The sequence below is a fragment of the Solanum stenotomum genome, chromosome 5 (genome assembly GCF_019186545.1).
Source record: "Solanum stenotomum isolate F172 chromosome 5, ASM1918654v1, whole genome shotgun sequence".
NCBI lineage: Eukaryota > Viridiplantae > Streptophyta > Magnoliopsida > Solanales > Solanaceae > Solanum > Solanum stenotomum.
Genome location: NC_064286.1, coordinates 63,358,138 through 63,375,849, shown reverse-complemented (window position 1 = coordinate 63,375,849; position 17,712 = coordinate 63,358,138). Strand labels below are relative to the sequence as shown.

General features: G+C 34.0%; 2 protein-coding genes across 3 annotated transcripts; one reads left to right on the top strand and one right to left on the bottom strand.

The window, feature by feature from the left end:
- Nucleotides 1–343: 343 nt before the first annotated feature.
- Nucleotides 344–2,638, top strand: LOC125863622 (transcription factor MYB1-like). Of its 2 annotated transcripts, none has more exons than XM_049543670.1 (4): nt 344–460; nt 1,165–1,307; nt 1,489–1,618; nt 2,110–2,638. In XM_049543670.1, exons 2-4 carry the CDS (start codon nt 1,178–1,180, stop codon nt 2,594–2,596), a joined length of 747 nt encoding a protein of 248 aa, XP_049399627.1. In that variant the 5' UTR covers nt 344–460; nt 1,165–1,177; the 3' UTR covers nt 2,597–2,638. The 2 variants fall into 2 exon arrangements, with proteins under 2 accessions (XP_049399627.1, XP_049399625.1); XM_049543668.1 differs by lacking the exon at nt 344–460 and adding an exon at nt 893–1,002.
- Nucleotides 2,639–2,826: 188 nt separating this feature from the next.
- LOC125863620 (phosphatidylinositol 4-phosphate 5-kinase 9-like) lies at nt 2,827–16,150 on the bottom strand. Its single transcript, XM_049543666.1, has 15 exons — nt 15,993–16,150; nt 13,682–15,041; nt 11,535–11,702; nt 10,933–11,098; nt 10,295–10,405; nt 9,125–9,312; nt 7,606–7,763; nt 6,271–6,433; nt 5,521–5,579; nt 4,352–4,564; nt 3,933–4,001; nt 3,709–3,774; nt 3,451–3,572; nt 3,050–3,178; nt 2,827–2,961 (listed from the first exon to the last, which is right to left on the bottom strand). Exons 2-15 carry the CDS (start codon nt 14,926–14,928, stop codon nt 2,848–2,850), a joined length of 2,973 nt encoding a protein of 990 aa, XP_049399623.1. The 5' UTR covers nt 14,929–15,041; nt 15,993–16,150; the 3' UTR covers nt 2,827–2,847.
- Between the last annotated feature and the right edge of the window lie 1,562 nt (nt 16,151–17,712).

The following is a 17,712-nucleotide window of genomic DNA, read 5'->3' as shown; positions in this document are numbered from 1 at the left end:
GGATGAATATATTCGAGAGATTGTGATATCTATAATTTTTTAGAGATTGTGATATCAATTTTGTAATTTTTTTAATTTTAGAGATTGTAATAACTATAAATTTTTCCCTTTTAGATATTTTCAATGTCAAACAAGCCCCCCGGGGTCCGTTCGTCTGACAACACTATGTAAATAGGACAAAAGAGTTTGGAGATTATCATTTTCATGATTGGGATCAGTCGATGTCGGACAGTTATATGAAAAAAATTCCAAGAACCTAGCTAGTAGAGGGGGTGGGGGGGTGGTGAGGTACAATGCAATTTATTACATATGACATTTTGCATTAAAGGCTCTCGTGATTAGTGTATCCCCAATAAGTTGTGCCTGCCCTATATAGAGAGCCTCAAATATGACTTACAAAATATTGTGGAAATTAAAGAACAAGTTATATAATTACCAGCAGGCCAACAGCTTGTAAAAGGTCCTCTCTAGTTGTCATGTTTTACTATTGTTATTGTTTCAATTTATTTTATGTATGTATATACATCTTGCTTTTTATATTTTATAATCTTTTGATTTCAATATTTTATCCTTTTTGTATGAGATCATTAATAATCAAATGACATTTTCAAAATAGGAAAAGGGTAAAAAAGGTCTTGCAATTTTTTTCAACTAATGAGAAATAGAATAAATTTGTCATTTATTTGATCTTAAATATTCTCTTGTTGTCAGATGGGCTGACTCAAATTTGCCACTGAACTATGATAAGTAAACTCCAATTGATTATTTTAATCTCAAATATACCATTTTCGTTAAAATACTTGTTTAGATTTACCTCTCAAGTCACGTTTTACTTTGTCAAATACAAATTGTTACTTTTTAAAAATTGTTGAGGAAGAATTATTAGTGCGAGAAATAATGGGAGAGAGATGATTAGACAAGATATAAGACCGCTTTCAGCTTATCAAGGACAGGATCTTAGATATAGGAGGGTGTGGAGGACATATATAGATTAGATAGAAGGTTAGTAGGTTGCAGTGTATTGTTTTGTTGTTCGTTCATATTAATAGTCGTAATATTACTCCTGTAATTTCTTATTCTTCGATTTCTATTTCTATCTATTATTTCTCGTAGTTCATATTGTTATTATCTATTGATTCTTGTACTTCCTTTGATCATATGCAGTGTGACACATATCATGAACACTCCTATGTGTACGTCGTTGGGAGTTAGGAAAGGTTCATGGACTGAAGAAGAAGATTTTCACTTGAGAAAATGCATTCAAAAATATGGTGAAGGAAAGTGGCATCTTGTTCCTTCTAGAGCTGGTAAATAAACGTTATAATACTACTACTATTTTCCGATTCATCGTTCTTTCTTTCTTTCTTTCTTAAATTTTATGTTAATACATGCAAGTCTAAATAGATGTCGGAAAATCTAAATTTCATGTTAATACATGCAGATCTAAATTGATGTCGGAAAATCTAAATTTCATGTTAATACATGCAGGTCTAAATAGATGTCGGAAAAGCTGTAGACTGAGATGGCTAAATTATCTAAGACCACATATCAAGAGAGGTGACTTTGAACCAGATGAAGTGGATCTCATTTTGAGGCTTCATAAACTCTTAGGCAACAGGCAATAATTAGTACTCCCTCCATCCCATTTTATATGTCATCCTTTTTAATAAATAGCTAGATCACAATACTTGTCATTTTATAAAATTTATGCATAAATTACCATATTTTGCCTATTATACCCTTGATAGAATAGTTAATTAATCTTGTCATTTATTAATAAAGCTGACTTAAGAAAACATTAAATAGGAATAGAAGGGTAAAGTTACATCATTTCTTAATGCAAGTGCAAAGTAAAAAGGTGACATATAAAATGGGACGGAGGGAGTACTTTATAATGTTTAATACTTTAAATCTCATATTAATTACACTCACTCATAATTTGAGCAACCATTTCATTTAAAAGTTTATGACATTAGATATTTACAACAAAAAATTTATTACGTAAATTATATTACTATGTATTATATAACATGTCCACTTATGCGGTAGTAGGCAGGATGTTGTAAAATGTGTAATCATCTCATCTAAAAATTACGTTATTTTGTGTAGGTGGTCACTTATTGCTGGTAGACTTCCAGGAAGGACAGCAAACGATGTGAAAAACTACTGGAATACTCGCCTTCTAAGGAAGTTAAATACTAATATTACTAAGAATGAAATAATAAAACCTCAACCTCGGACCTTATCATCAAATGCAAAGAATGTTTCTTGGTGCAACGACAAAAGTATGATCACAAACACATTAGATAAAGATGACGAACAACGCAACAAAGAACTCGTAGTAAATATTTGTGAGAAGCCAATGGGAGAAACAACAACGTTGTCATCGCCTATAGACGATGACGGAGTTGAATGGTGGACAAGTTTACTGGAAAATTGTAATGAAGTTGAGGATGAAGAAGCAGTACTATTGAGCTTTGAGGAAGAAAATAAGTTGTTACCAAATTTGTTGCATGAGGAAAATAATTCACCAATCATGCTACAAGGAGAAAGTGATGGTTGGGATATTGACTTATTATGGAATCTACTTAATTAATTAATTAGTGTCATCAATATCTCTATTAAAACCTATTATAATTAATGATATTGTGTACTGTCTGATGAGTCCTGTTTTTGTCCCTCATTTGCTCTGTAACGGTAATTTTGTATACTCAGTAACTTGAAGTTGCGTCATTTTATAATTATATAGAATGGAATATTTACATGTTTGATCAAGTGTTAATGAGTAAACATATAAGCATTCCTTTGATATATCTGTCGGCGTTTGGTCCTATAGTTCGGAGAGTTTCATGAGCAGCAACTACTCTGTGACTCTGTTGTTTGTTGTTGTTGTTTCTGTATCAATATATTTTTCTTCCCTGAAGTAGATCCTTCTTCCAGAAGACTAGGCACCTCCATTATCTAGTTAAGTTGTCCATTAAGAAGATCAAACATTGAGTGTAACATCTCTGTTGAATTCTACAGTGAGTAAAGGGAATACAGCTCCTACCTTTAATGTGAGCTCTTCAAAGCATTGCTCTACATTTGCGCGAGTTTTAGCACTACATTCGAGAAATAAACTTCCAAGCTCTTTTGCTAGAGCAACACCTTCCTCCCTGCTAACATCTCTCTCAGATTCCTGAAATTCCATATCAATTAATCTCCATAGCGACTCTAATGAATATAATGTTAATGTAAATTTAAGAAATAGTGTACACAAATATATCTGAAGTATCACATTTTCTTACAAGTTTCATACCTGACTTATCAGGTATTATCACTAACTATTTATCAAAACACACACCTCGAAGGTGATTAGACCAAGTGTTTGAATACAATTGCCAAAAGGCGAGTGACAGGATAAAGTGTATCTCCAAGCATACAATGAATATACACAAGCAGAAAACTTACTCTGTCAACTTTGTTTCCGACCAACATCTTAACACAATCCTCATTAGTACAATAAAGCTCCACTTCTTTTGCCCACACATCATACAGGTTAGTGAATGTGTCTCTCCTTGTCACATCATAAACTGTGATTTACAGTAATGTTTATCAGATATTATAAACACAGATACGAAACACAATTATAACAAATTCAGACGAAACATAGTAATAGCACAACAAATGAATCCAGAAAATGACACTCTTATCATTCATATGACATACCAAGAATGATCCCCTGAGCACCTCTGAAGTAGGAGCTTGTCAATGTCCTGAACTTCTCCTGTCCAGCTGTAGAAGATATGTTAAAGAAAGATTACAACCTGGCATTAACTCTTCGATACAACTGGGAAAAAAACTAAGCGCCTTACTATTGAATGATCACAGAAATGTATTAGGACATACTTCACAGCTAGTCTTAGCTGTTAGAGAATACAGAAAAATCTTACCTGTGTCCCAAATGGTAAGCTTCAATCTTTTCCCACCAACAGTGAGCGTCTTGATTTTAAAATCGACACCTAGTCGATCATTGAAAAGTTCAATTAGATGCTTAAAAATAACTGCTACTAATCCAGTAAAATCCACAATAATGCAACCATAGGATGCAGAGTAATTAGTTTTTCGATAAGAATTATTTTTTTCAAGAAAGAACAAATCATGTAGCTAAGAAAAAGGGCAGCCCGGTGCACTAAGCTCCTGCTAAATAATAGAAAGAGCTAGAGAGCCTAAATTATTGACAATTGGATTAAGATAAGTTTAAATGAGCAATGCTCATCTTCTGTAGGATTCATATAACTAACTCCAACTTAGCTTAATTAACTAAAACATATATCTAGTAATATAATTGTTGTTGGATGAAAATGAATACCAATGGTAGGGGTAATATCGTCAACAGCATTAGAAATGAAACTGAGGAGCAAGCTGCTCTTCCCCACTCCTGAGTCACCGATCAATAAGATTTTAAACGACAGATCATAGCTGCTGCTGCTCTGCGTGGCCGTTGATGATCCCATTCTCTCTCTCCCTCGATCAATGAAAAACTTACTCTCTCTAGCTCCACCGAGAAATATGCAATAAAATCCTATTACATATCATTCACCCTTTTATATATAGAGAGAGAGAAAGTGATTGTATAGCGTATAGGTTTTAGAGAAAGAAAGAAAAATGGGTGGCTGAAGAGTAAGGACAATGTCATTGCAAGTTATGCTTATTCTTTTCCCTTTCTTCTTCTTTCTATCTATTCCTGGAGTGGCATTGAAGTAAATATATAGTGTATTAAGGGGTCAGGCTCCACCAACAAATATAACCACTTTTTAAACTGCTAAACAAACTTTAAGCAATATTTTAAAATTGATTTGAACTTTAACTATAGAGTATTTTTTTTAATATGAAAATATCATCTGAACGATATACTCTTGGATTAAAGCACCTGATGGCAGACCTCCATTTCAAATTAAAGTTCCTCTATACTGAATTGAAATTCTAGTAGCTATAACAATATTAATACTAGTAATAGTCCAATTTATGATTACGAGGATTCTTATCTAAATACTAATAACACAGGGAATCCAAAAAATATTGTGTTGGTGGCATCTTCATAATAGAAAATGAAAGTACAAAATGCAGAAATGTTATGGCAGTATAGAAAAGTACTGTAGCCAGAAGAGTTCAAATTTATTTTCTTCCAAAATAATGAAAACCGCTATATACATAATCCGTCTTGCGTATTCTCAATTAACGCAAACAGTAGATAAATATCTGCCAACTACAAAACATTTGAGGATAAGTATGAGGTGTAAACAACAATGTACAAACTCTTCTAATTTACTATTGAACGTGCAGGAAACACCTTTCGGATGAACTGTAAGAAACGCTGTGAATAAAATGTTGGTTCCACAGCAGATATGGACATAGAATCAAACAGAACTGATTTGTATGCATGTTCTATTTTCTTACGTAGGTTGTATTCTTGCAATATGTCAATGATGCCGACATACAATACAACATCGTATACTTCAAGAAACATTTGTGTATCACCTTTCCCGGGTATATTATCTGCCCTTGCTGGCATATTCACTCCAAGCTGAATCTGGAGCCTGCTTAGGGACATGAAAGAAGTGACTTTTAGAATATATCAACAAAAACAGAAAACTAAAAAGGTACAAACTAATCAATAGTATAGTTTACACGCGAAATAGCCAAAAATCTGCCTCCCTTAAGGTGAATGTATAAGATTCATGAACTTTCATTCTGGCTCTAGGGATGGAGACAGGTAGGGCCGAGGGGGGTCATCCAAACCCCCTTCGGCGGAAAATTGCATAGTTTATACATGGTTAAAATTATTTTTTATGTATATATAGTTTGTTGCTCAAACTCTTCAAAAATGTCAACGGGTGTGTGTCGGATTCTCCAAAAATAGTGTATTTTTGGAGAATCCGACATGGGTGCGGCATCAAAAGTGAAGAGTCCATGCAACTTAGTTAATATAGTAGATGTTGAACCCCCTTCGACTTCTTCGTGTGTTTACTTCTTCATCTATTGAACCCCCTTAGTGAAAATCTTGGTTTCGCCACTGACCGGCTCAACTGCTAAGTCTTGCTTAATTACAGTGTTTTACGTGTCGTGGGAACTTCTAATAAACAGAAGTATTCATACTTAAACTTACTCGGCACTGTGGTTCAAGTAACCTACTGAGTCCTGCAGTACATTGTCCTAGCATGGTTTTCTAAGCGTGCTTAAAATGCACTGACAAAAGGAAAGTAGCACGTTCAAGCTTTTTGAAAATACCTTGCTGTCCCAGGGAGGAGGAGATCCACTTCCTTGTCACCAGTGGCAGATGATGCTCGCAATCGTCTGCCTCTGACATGAGAACCCACTACTACACAATTATCATCTGCACCACGAGGGACTAAAACAAGGCCTTGGGGTGATATTTCATCCTCCGGAGACTCTGTAATTAACAAAAGAAGAAAAAGTTCAGAAATAGTGATTAGTTCTAGAGGCAAATCCATGATTTTTAGTTTATGTGCTCTGGACCATAATCCTTTTTTGTTTACTGGGTTCTGGATAAATTATTCATACATAGTAAATGAATGTTTATACAAAAACAAAGCTAGAGCCAAAGATATTGAGTTCTATCGAACCCGTAAGTATTAAGGTGGCTCCACCCCTGGTGATTGTGCGCCCTCACTGATTAGAAAGGGAGATCAGTAATATACTTTAAAGAAACTATTATGCTTTCTGCCCCATAAAAAAAATAACAAAGAACTCCCAGTATTGATACGAAACTTCTATATTGTATAAATACATCTAGTATTGGTGTATACAAAGTATGCACAAGCTACATTTAACACACAAAAGAGTCCTAAACCTCTGATCTATTACTAGAACTCTGAAGTCGATGGCAAATTCACTGTACAATGTGAAATCTTTTATTGTTCTGATGCCTATGTCACATACTTGTTTAGATGGGTTTTTTTTTTTTTAAAGAACGGGAGAGGAATTTCACATCTATTTCTAAATAATTTGATAACTTTTCATTTATAATGTGTCCCACGGTGGCCTGCAGTTAAGATTTGTGTGCCCAACTTCTATAGAAATGGCATGAGCTAGAGAGAAAAGTTCAAAAACATGAAACCACTAAACTTCATCGAAAATCAGAGTCAATAAAAGTAAGGTTCTACCATGGGATTCCATTGCTAGTTATCTCACATTTTTGGTTACAAAGGTCCCAAAAGTGATCGATAGCATAACAATAGAATAACAACTCAGCCTATTTATTAGTGAAAATTAAAGGGCACTCACCTTGCCTAAATGTTGAAAGAAATGTCCTCTAGTCCGCTGGCTGTTCCATAGTCTTTCAATATTTCTAACTCGTCCATACTCAGCACACAACCAAATCAGAAAGTTTGTCTATTTTGTACTCTGGAATTTATTCTTTGAGATTAGATTGGTGTTCAGGGCTCTCGTAAATAAGTATTATCTAGACTTTACTGCTGTTCAGATCTTCTGGACCAGTTAAATTTATAGACACCAGATACTGAATTTACCCGGTTTCATGGTGATAAGCCTCAGAGTTGTTCAACCACATAATTACTTATAATCTTTCAGAAACAAACCTACCATCATCTGCAACAATTCCCAATCCTTCTGTTGCTGTACATCCACTGCACGAGATGGGAGATCGTAGATGCTGGGGTGCTCTATAATGAACACCTAACAAGAGGCTGTAATCCATTATGTGCTGCTGCTCCAAAAATTTGCTGTCAATCTCAATCTGCCTGTACAAGTACATGGATGTCAACAGCAAAACGAGAGCATTTAAAAGGATTTTCATTGAAATGAAAAAAAGCAAACATTATTTCAAATCACTTATCCAGCTATTTCAACTTAGTATACTGTTTAACACATTCATTGTATACTTATCACCATAGGAACTTGAATGAATTCATAAAGATTCTATCATTCTAGTGTGAAGTATGTGACCATATAAAAGAGAAAACTGTCAGATGATCTCTGGATGCCACTAATTTTTTTTATTCCAGGTTAAAGTACCAGATGTATGAATGCACTCGAAACTTACTGTGTCTTCTAAAAACTTGCAGAAATACTTGCAGAAATTTGCAAGAATGCATAAATAAGCGGGGGTTGAAAATTTAAAGAATCGCTTCACGGGGCAGGGTGGGTTGAGATTTTTGTAGGTTAAGCCAACCCCCACCCCACCCCCATTGTCATCCTTATTAACATAGAGGTTCTAGAGAAGTCAGGGATCATCAAACATAAAGAGAAATACTCTCGAACAGTTTTTGAATGCAAGTGGTAACTGATTACAGGGAAAATACTAATAGATCCATGCTCTCTAAACCATACTCTTATCTTATTAAACATGCAGAAATACAATAACTAGCCACCTCCATCTTAAAAGAATGGAGAAAACAGCAAGAAAAACATTCATTCTTTGCAAATATTTGGTATGAGTGAAGCCGGAACTTTCCACCATATTTGATCAGATGAATGATGAGAAACTGTTACTAAAGAATACGACCTATTTCAAATAACTGTTACTAAAGCATACGGCTACTATAGTGGCTGAGAAATGCTAATAGCCTAATGCAAGGAAATAGAAAATGTCAAAACTAGCAACTCATGGAATTATTCAACTAACTGGAATTCATTAGTTTCTCTCTGTTACAAAAGAATTGTTTCAACTATCAAAAGGCCTCAAAAGTATCATGCTACTGACGGGCATTAACCAAAGGGCTAACTGAGTCGCTTTGTGCAGTACAGCAATATTACCAGAAAAGCATGACTTGTGCTGTTCAAATCCTTGGATATCTAACTGCACAAAGTACTTCCTATTTTAAATGCCAAATAACTAAAGGACTAGATCAAACTTAAGAATGAAATTTTGTTAAAGCTAGACAAAAGATTTTAAGAAACAAAGAAGTCCTTTTCACTTAAATTTACCAGTTTTAAAAAAAAAAAAATTAAGGAAGGAAGAAGTCCTAGCATATGAACATTCACTAATTAAACAAGAAGCCCTATGGAAGATCTATGTACGAATAAGAAGAAAAGAAAAGGTTAAGTGCATAAACATCAGAGGAAATACATGCAAAATATGGAATATTTTACCAAGACTCACTTTAGTAAAGCTTCCCGCCAAGAAGGCTCTAGATAAAAGCAGTAGTTCAAATCTAGATCCTTGAGAATTGTGTTTTCGTCAATTTCAACCTTATTTGCAGATCGTCCAAGTGAGGAACCTTTAAGATCAAATCTTCGGTGGATTCTTAACTCTGTGCAGAACATATTTCCCATTACTACAAAGCGTAACTGCAAATGTAATTGAAAAAGAAAAACAGTTAAGCTTTTTATATGCAAGAGTCTATACATTCTTTCTTTAAATGAGATCATGCACATGAAAAAAATGTTCTGGAACCAAACCACCAAATGAAGAGGACATGGAGGAAAGTGATACTCCTCCATCTCATTTACATGGTTGTATTTGTGTTCAAAATATTAATTTGACTTGTGGATTATAGTAATGATAATGAAGCTGAAGCATATGGTAAAATAACATTTGCACATCAAAGTTTAAAATTTGAGTAGTTTATATTGTGAAAGTTGTATAGAAACGGAATGGTGCCAAACATTTCAGGACATCCAAAATGGAAGGAGAATTCTATAAATTGGGATGGAGGATTTTCTGACTAACAATGTAAATGAGTCCCTCCACCCAGGTTTTGGTTCTCATGCAGGTGTTAGTGTTCTACAAGATGTATGATCAAAATACAAAAAAAGAAAGTGAACAAATCATTATATATTAAGATAAATGATCAATCATAAAAAGATAAAATAATGAAAGAAAGAAACAATAAAAAGAAAAAGCAAAAAACTCATTCTGCGTTCACTTTAATTTGGTTTATACATTTAGCATAATAACTTAGATGGTTTAGTTCTTCCTTTTGATAAGTATAAAACATATACTTGTCACAAATTTTATTTTACTCAGATAAACATATGACTTAGTTATAATTAAATATCTCAACATGTAAGTATGTACATATCAATTTAAAGTTTTTCAGATGTGTTATATGATATTTCATGATTAGTCATTTTTTGTTTCTATGATAAATTAACTTCTTACTTAAATTTGTAACAGAAGTTTATGAAATTTTGTTTTCATTATTAAACACTAAACATATTTGATGTAATATAACTTCTTAAGTTGTCTTAACTTTGTTTTGCTCAGTTTGTAGAAACTCACAAGTAAAAGAAAGGAATGATGAAATAATTTGAATGTCTAAATTTATACCATTTGTCCTCTTGAGGGCTTTATCATGTGAAGACCAAAGAATTTAGTGATGAGAGTATTCTCATATGCCTTGACATGACGATGATAATTTGGAAGCATTCGCAGCAGAACCTACATGTAAAATGCACGTTAATAAGAATGATTACCAACCCACTAATTGGAAAAATTCTCTTTTCCATATACCTAACTTAAAAGTATCAGAGGAATGCTGATAAATTAGTCAGAGATTTAAAAAAGAGTTGTTTTGAGATGTTAACTACATTGTAAGCACTATCTTAGTGCTGCTATGCAATAAAATTACGTATCAAAACAAAGACTTTATAGCTATAACAGGAACAAGAAAATATGCCAAGCATTAGCCAGGAAGGATAGGTCTTCAAGAAGCATGTTGAAAGAGAAGAAAACAGAAATTCCAGATTAGATATTGCCAAGGCAATCTAACGAGATAAGTTGAACTTCAGAATGAGGAAGTACTTCGATTAGCCTTATCTCTATTTCTTAAATAATCTTTTCCAACAACCTGTAGATGCGTTCCCTGAACTGAACAATTATGACTACCACCCTGGTAAAATAGTTTAAGAGGCGGACTGTGATACATCAACACATGAGATTTAATCATTTAAGCTAAGATAGCATACCTTAACTTCTGACTTCCGTAATGTCTTAATCATGAAACGACCATCTTGAGACAGGAAAAACACACTGCCACTTTTCCCAGGAGAAGAAAGTTCTCTAAGTGCATCATTTCCACAGATGGACATCATGTAGTCAGCAGTATCAATCTTGAACAATTCCCTCAGATTCCTACAAGAAGGTAAATTCATTCCACTTATTCTACACATGCATATAAATGAACAAACAAAATACTAATAATTAGCTCGACTTCTATGAGACCATCTGTTGCACCTAGAAAATGAATATATGAAGAGATACAAGTATTTGGCTCAGTTGATCAGTTATTCAAATAAAAATGTTGGTCACACTTCTTTTATTATCAGAAGATCCTCTTTCTTAACTGATTAGCAAAGGCGAAGTACATCTGAGAGAAGTCATAAAAGATATGAAGCTGTGATTTACACATATCTGTATACTAAAGTCAGTTAGATGTACATTCGCTGATCCGGATTCCGCTCAAATAGATCAAGCTATTTCCTCACAGTTGACATGCCTTCAAGACCAAAAAACAATGGAATCACAAATTGCAATTGACTTTGAAGGTAGAAGATGGTAAATGACAAACCTGAAAACCACTGGACAATAATCTTTCCATTTGAAATCTTCTGATTGATGAGAAGGTGTCAGTTGAGATCCTTTTTTCGGAAAATACATCCGAGAGCACGCACAGGCACAAAAATCAGAAGCTCCCACTTCTCGCCTTTGTCCCGGTGTAATTTTCCCCACACTGTATCTGGTCATATTTCAAAACTTTTCAACATGAGTAAACTAGAACCTTAACTGGTCATCAAGGTTCATATACGATAAACAGGAGGACAGTAACTCTTTGTCCAGTACGATTGCCTTTCTTTGAACCTCACAGTCACATATATGGACCAGGTGTCTGTTATGTTCAATATTTGATGGGAGTTACCAAAAACTATGAGTGAACCAATTTCAAGCTGGAAATTACAAAGATAGAAAAAGAGAAGAACGTAACTGAAAGAACATCACTGCACTATGTCTCTTTTGGCTTATATAGATTGAAAGAAACAGAGAACTTTTCAATATAGTGAGAGTATTAAAGGATCCTTTTTGTTTCATTTATACTTTTGTGTAAAGAGAGAATCCCTGCTTGTATAAATAGATGGGATGACTTGTTATATGATGGTGCTGAGCCACAAAACATGTTTGTATGTATTTTAATAATCAGCCTGGTACATTTATAATGAAATTGAGAGGTACAATGGTAGCACACTTGGCATGATTAAATCAAAAGAATTTCATAAGCAACATTAGCAGTGCATGACTAAAACATGTGCTGAATTGCAGTGAAGAATTTAGTGGTAGATGAGACTCAACTTCATTTGTTTGCACAGCATTTTAGGAGAAAGCAAAGGCAGAAGCAAATAAAAGTGTTTACATGGTTAACCTCTCCATATAGCAAATGGATCCTACTAATAAACAAGTCTTCACATTCAATACTATTCGCACTTCAGGAGTAACACAAAGAAATCATAGACGGGGTTGTATGGGATAAAAAGGCTTTTAGCAACTCCTCTGACACAAGAAGTTCCTATCATCAATTTACATTCTAGTTTTCTCCAAGACTTTCCCTTTGTTCAATTCATTATTATCTGATCAACTAAGTAGTGTGCTCCTTCTGCCAACAGACATTTTTCCAGAAAAGTTTATGTAAACATTTCTTAGGAAAAAGAATTGTGCAAAAAGAAAACATATATGGATTTATGTAGTTTTTCTGAAGATTTTTGAGTGTTTGGTGGATGAAAGAAAAACTTCTCTTTCGAAAACACAACAAAATCACTTCTTCAAAAAACAACTTTATGAAAGAAATATCTTTTGCAAAACGTCTTGAAGAAACTTCAACAAATATGTGTTTCTGGAAAAAAGAATGTTACGAGATCTCATAAAGATTACCACAAACAAATGCCACTTAAATGGATGTGACCAAAAAACCAAGATACTAACCATGATTAACCTCGTTAACATAATTCTTCTGACCCTATGAGTATAGGAACTTGTTATTCTGTTTTTAGCCTATGATGTATTTTACCTTTTCTTAAGTCTAACATGAATTAGTTATCAAAAGAGACTACACTTTTTTCCTGAATGGTATTCCTTCATTTTGCCATGATTATATACACAATTTAACAACTTTCAACATCTAACACAGAATTTCCAGTAGATAGAACTTTGTGGAAGATGCAAAACGTCCATTGACTTGCAAAGACATAACTTTGCAAAGATGCAAACTTCCTTTGAGTTTCCTTGATATCAAGGACTTCCATCCTTCCTCCAATTCATAGTGATTTACAGAAAAATACGAATCATAGCAAGCAATTCTAATGGTCCTTCCATGTATTCAAGTAAATCGCAAGATGAAACCATGATTATTACCCACAGGAGCAGGCGGGATGCAGACATTAAAACCTACTTCATTTCCAACTGAATATCAAATTCAACTCTCTTTTTTCCTATTTCTTTTCCTTTTCTGTTAACTACCATAGCTAAAGAAGATAGTGGAAATAAACTTAGAAAGGGACTAGTTAAATTATAGCATTATAGGTTTATATTTTACCAGTTTATCTTTAGCTAAAGTAGTTCGACAAACAAAAAGGAATCAATAAAAACAGCACCAACAAAGTCCAGCAAAAGTAAATCTGCTGCAAACATGAGAGGAAAACAAATTTTGAGCAGACGTAAGTAGTGTACCTGATACCAAGCTGCAAACTAAGCATTACATTGTAATGCCTATGACCCTTAATAATTGCTTCACCTGGCCTCTTCGATTCCCTCGCAAGTGTCCTTTGTCTCCTTTTTGCTGCTCTTCTAGCTGGTGAGAATCGATCATTTAGGACAACCTCACTGATTAGTACACCTTGCATGTATTCTCTTTCTAAAATTGGAGTATTCATATCGTTCCCAGTATCAACACCATCTATATCATTTCCAATTACCTTCTCAATAGCTACTTCAAGACTCCATCGTCTTTCCAGAGTAACATTAGTGGGGTGTGACTGTTCAAGATTTGATATGTTCCCCTTTGAAAGCCTATCATATGAATGTCTTGAGGATCCTTTGTTTCCACTTACTTTGACATTTTCTGTATCTACTGAAGAGGAATGATAAATATGCGAGACTCGTTTTTGTTTTCTCAAATCTGGCAATAATCCTTGTTTTCTCAAAGCATTGAGGTAAAATTCCTGACCAGCCGTAAGTCTGCTACCGCTAGGATAAAATGTTCCCTTTCCATCTTTTAGTCCATGTGTCCATGTTCCAATATAACAGCCACCATCTCTCCAAGTATATGCACCAAGACCGTGCATCATACCATTTAACCATCTTCCTTCATATGAATCTCCATTGATCCAAGTGAGAGATCCTTTTCCAGATAATGTCCCTCCCTTCATATTACCCACGTAGACATTCCCATTCGCCCATTTATACTTACCACGTCCTTCAGGGGTTCCTCTAATCCATGACCCTTTGAAAAAATCTCCATTGGGATACAATTGATACCCTAAACCATGTTTGAGATTGAACCGCCAGCGTCCCCTATAAGTCACTTTATCAGGAGCAATATGCATTCCGTCACCATGCATATAGCCACCTGAAAATTCACCATCATATACAGCACCAGTAGGCCACTCTAGTTTCCCATGCCCGTGCCTCATTCCATGTCTCCACTCACCCTCATACCGACTACCATCAGACCAGACATACTTTCCTGAACCCTCAGGTATGTTTCCCAGCAGAGATCCAGAATACGAGTCCCCATTTGGTAAGAAGAGATCCCTAATTCTAAAGCTGGTGCTTTCAGAAGTATGATTGACTTCTCTATTTGTCCATTTACTAGAGCGGTTATTTTCATTAATTAACACAGCGTCGAGAGACTTTGTCCTATCTGACAAAGAAAGTGTTTTTCCAATGCTATCAACAATAGCCACAGAGCCAGACATGCAAAATTCCAAGAAGTTTCAGTTTTATATTGGATGGAAGAGGACAAGATTCCCTCACTAGCTAAAGCACAACCCCAATATAAAATGATTTGATGAATTTCCCCTGCTTTGACCTGAAAGGCAGAAAAGCAGAGTAGTTGAACCCATCGATAGACATATTCGACCTATGGCACAAAACAACAAAGTAAAATAAGGGGGAAAAATCAATTCTTTCTCAGTCCACAAATAAGAATAGGAAGCTAGACCTCTATTCCAATAGTTCTTGCAGTTTGTTGACACATTCAAGAAATAATAACCATGAAGGTCATATTCAACACCATATATACCACAAAAGGTCTATGAAATGAATATTCATGAACAGATGGGTATACCGTATATCAGATCATATTGACCTCAATAATATGAACAAGTAGAGTATGCCTAGTACAGCATCCTAACTTCCAGGAAATTTGTATTCCCAAATGATGAGCTAACACTATCTTAACGGCCAAGAATCAACACAAATGTTTTATCTTTTTATAGGTTCAGCATGAAACTATTAATCAGCTCACTTGGAATCCTTATACTCAAGTCATTACCCAAAAAGATGATGTCCTTATACTCAAGTCATTACCCAAAAAGATGATGTCAATTAACATTTCATATCTACTGGTAGCCCTAAACTGCTGTAGAATTTGCAGAAGATAAGTGAAACCATAAAGAAACACACACACGAGTGATGATGCCCCCAAAAATACCATTTAAAGGGTGCATCAAACAAATGCCTAACAACTCAAGTCACAGTACTATCAAATACTTTATTCTCCTCCATACCAAAAGAACAAAAAAAAAACTTGTCTTTTCAGAACAAGATCACACAACTGGTCCCAAACCCAGATAAAGGAGAAGGGTTGCGGTAGGCTGGCACCCAGCGTAAAACTTGCAATTTACGGTGAATCCTCATAATACTAATGGAATAGTGAATATTCACATAACCAATCCTAACATGTTTGTTCTTGTTCAGAATTTAGTAATACAACATTATCATGTTTTGTGATAGAGAGAATTGAAGAATTAGAATTCACCTTCCCACCATCCTCTTAAATTCTGTTAGGGATAACTTGCACCCACCTCGACCAATTTTACATGATACCTATCACTTCCCGCCAGCAACAAGTATAACATGAGACACCGAAGTTCTCAACCACCTCATCGATCACTTGCCTTGTATTGCTTAAAGCAAACTAACCTCCAACAAATGATCAAAAAGGCAGCTTGTAAACAGTTACACATTAATAATTCAAAATTTCATAGAGATTTCGCTGCCAATATTTCTTTTATCACGCTTTAAGCGTGTTGAATTCAAAATTTTCACGATAAACAAAAATAAAATCAATCAGTGAACAAAAAAAAAAAAAAAAAAAAAAANTAAAAATTATACACAAACATAATAATCATTTACTATTTGAATAAAATATGTATTATAGAGAGAGAAAGATACCGCGAAGGACGAGCAATGTAGAGAGAGAAAGAAAGCGGAAAGTTGGAAGAAGTAAAAAGTGCCTATCAGTTTCAGTTTAAGTTTCGCTTTCTTCGTGATATATGAATTTCGCTCTTTAGCAGACGAGAAAAGAAATATCAAAAAGACAACTTTGCCCGTGCAAATACTTTTTTTTTATTCAATTATTTTTATGAATGGTGTAGTAGTATTAATTAGAAGGAGATATAGATTCGTTTGGTATAAGAAATAAGAATAAATTGTCTTGAAATAAAAAAAGAACAAATTTTACGTATAGCAAACATAAAAATTATATTTGTATGTTATAACTATAGTTTGCATAATTCACTTTGATTTGCATAATTCACTAGATACATCCAATTTTATACAAATTGTTCAATTTTGTATAAATTCATTTATACATTGTAATTTGTATAATAAGATATGTATTTGTATAATTATAAGTGTATAGGATGGAAATATATGTATTTGTATTTGTATATACATTTTTCTCTCGCTTTATACAAACACAAATGCATTTTATACATTTTATACCGAAATGTATGAAATGACTAATTGTATGCCGAATCAGATGGAAAAAAATGGGATGTTTGCTGCAAATTACAAATAAAATAAACTATGACTATAACATTTAATTTGAATTAATAGTTTGTTATTTCAAACAACTTTCCCATAATAAATAGTCTTGAGATAAAATTTTATTATCTTGTTTGGTTGTCATGTTTGAGATAACTTATTCCACCATTTATATCCCATGAATATTTAATCCTGGGATAACTTGTTAGTTATCCCAACCAAACGACCCTATGCTGCCCTCGTTTACAAACTTTAATAGATATACTCTTCCCCAAATCGATCAAAATTACAAAATTTCAACTGAAATTACCTGATTTCATCTTTTTAACTCGAACCCAACCCAATTTATCTAACTAAATATAGAATTATTTTTTTTCATTTTGTGCTCGGTTATCATTTTTGATGTACAACTATAATCTACCTTCGCACTGAAGTCCTATTTGGGGGGAAAAGTACTCACTATCAAAGTCGATTTTATATTCAAAACTCAAACCCAAAAACTCTGATTAAGAATAATAAAATACTTACCACTCACCACAACTTTTGATGGTACACAGAATTCAAACTTTGTTGCTTTCTGCAAGTATCCAACGAAACTCTTTCCTTTACTTTAAAGAGACGATTTCTTTCTTAATTACAAGGAAAGTTGATTAAAAATTAATCTAACTTAATTTGTCTATAATATATAATAAGTCAAATAGAGTTGTATT

Coding starts and splice junctions, on each gene's coding strand:
- LOC125863620 (XM_049543666.1), bottom strand. CDS start 14,928: ATGTCTGGCTCTGTGGCTATTGTTGATAGCATTGGAAAAACACTTTCT. Junction 7,764..9,124: donor TGGCGGGAAGCTTTACTAAA/GTGAGTCTTGGT, acceptor GTACTTGTACAG/GCAGATTGAGATTGACAGCA. Junction 6,434..7,605: donor GGGAATTGTTGCAGATGATG/GTAGGTTTGTTT, acceptor TGTTAATTACAG/AGTCTCCGGAGGATGAAATA.
- LOC125863622 (XM_049543670.1), top strand. CDS start 1,178: ATGAACACTCCTATGTGTACGTCGTTGGGAGTTAGGAAAGGTTCATGG. Junction 1,308..1,488: donor TCTTGTTCCTTCTAGAGCTG/GTAAATAAACGT, acceptor TAATACATGCAG/GTCTAAATAGATGTCGGAAA. Junction 1,619..2,109: donor CATAAACTCTTAGGCAACAG/GCAATAATTAGT, acceptor TATTTTGTGTAG/GTGGTCACTTATTGCTGGTA.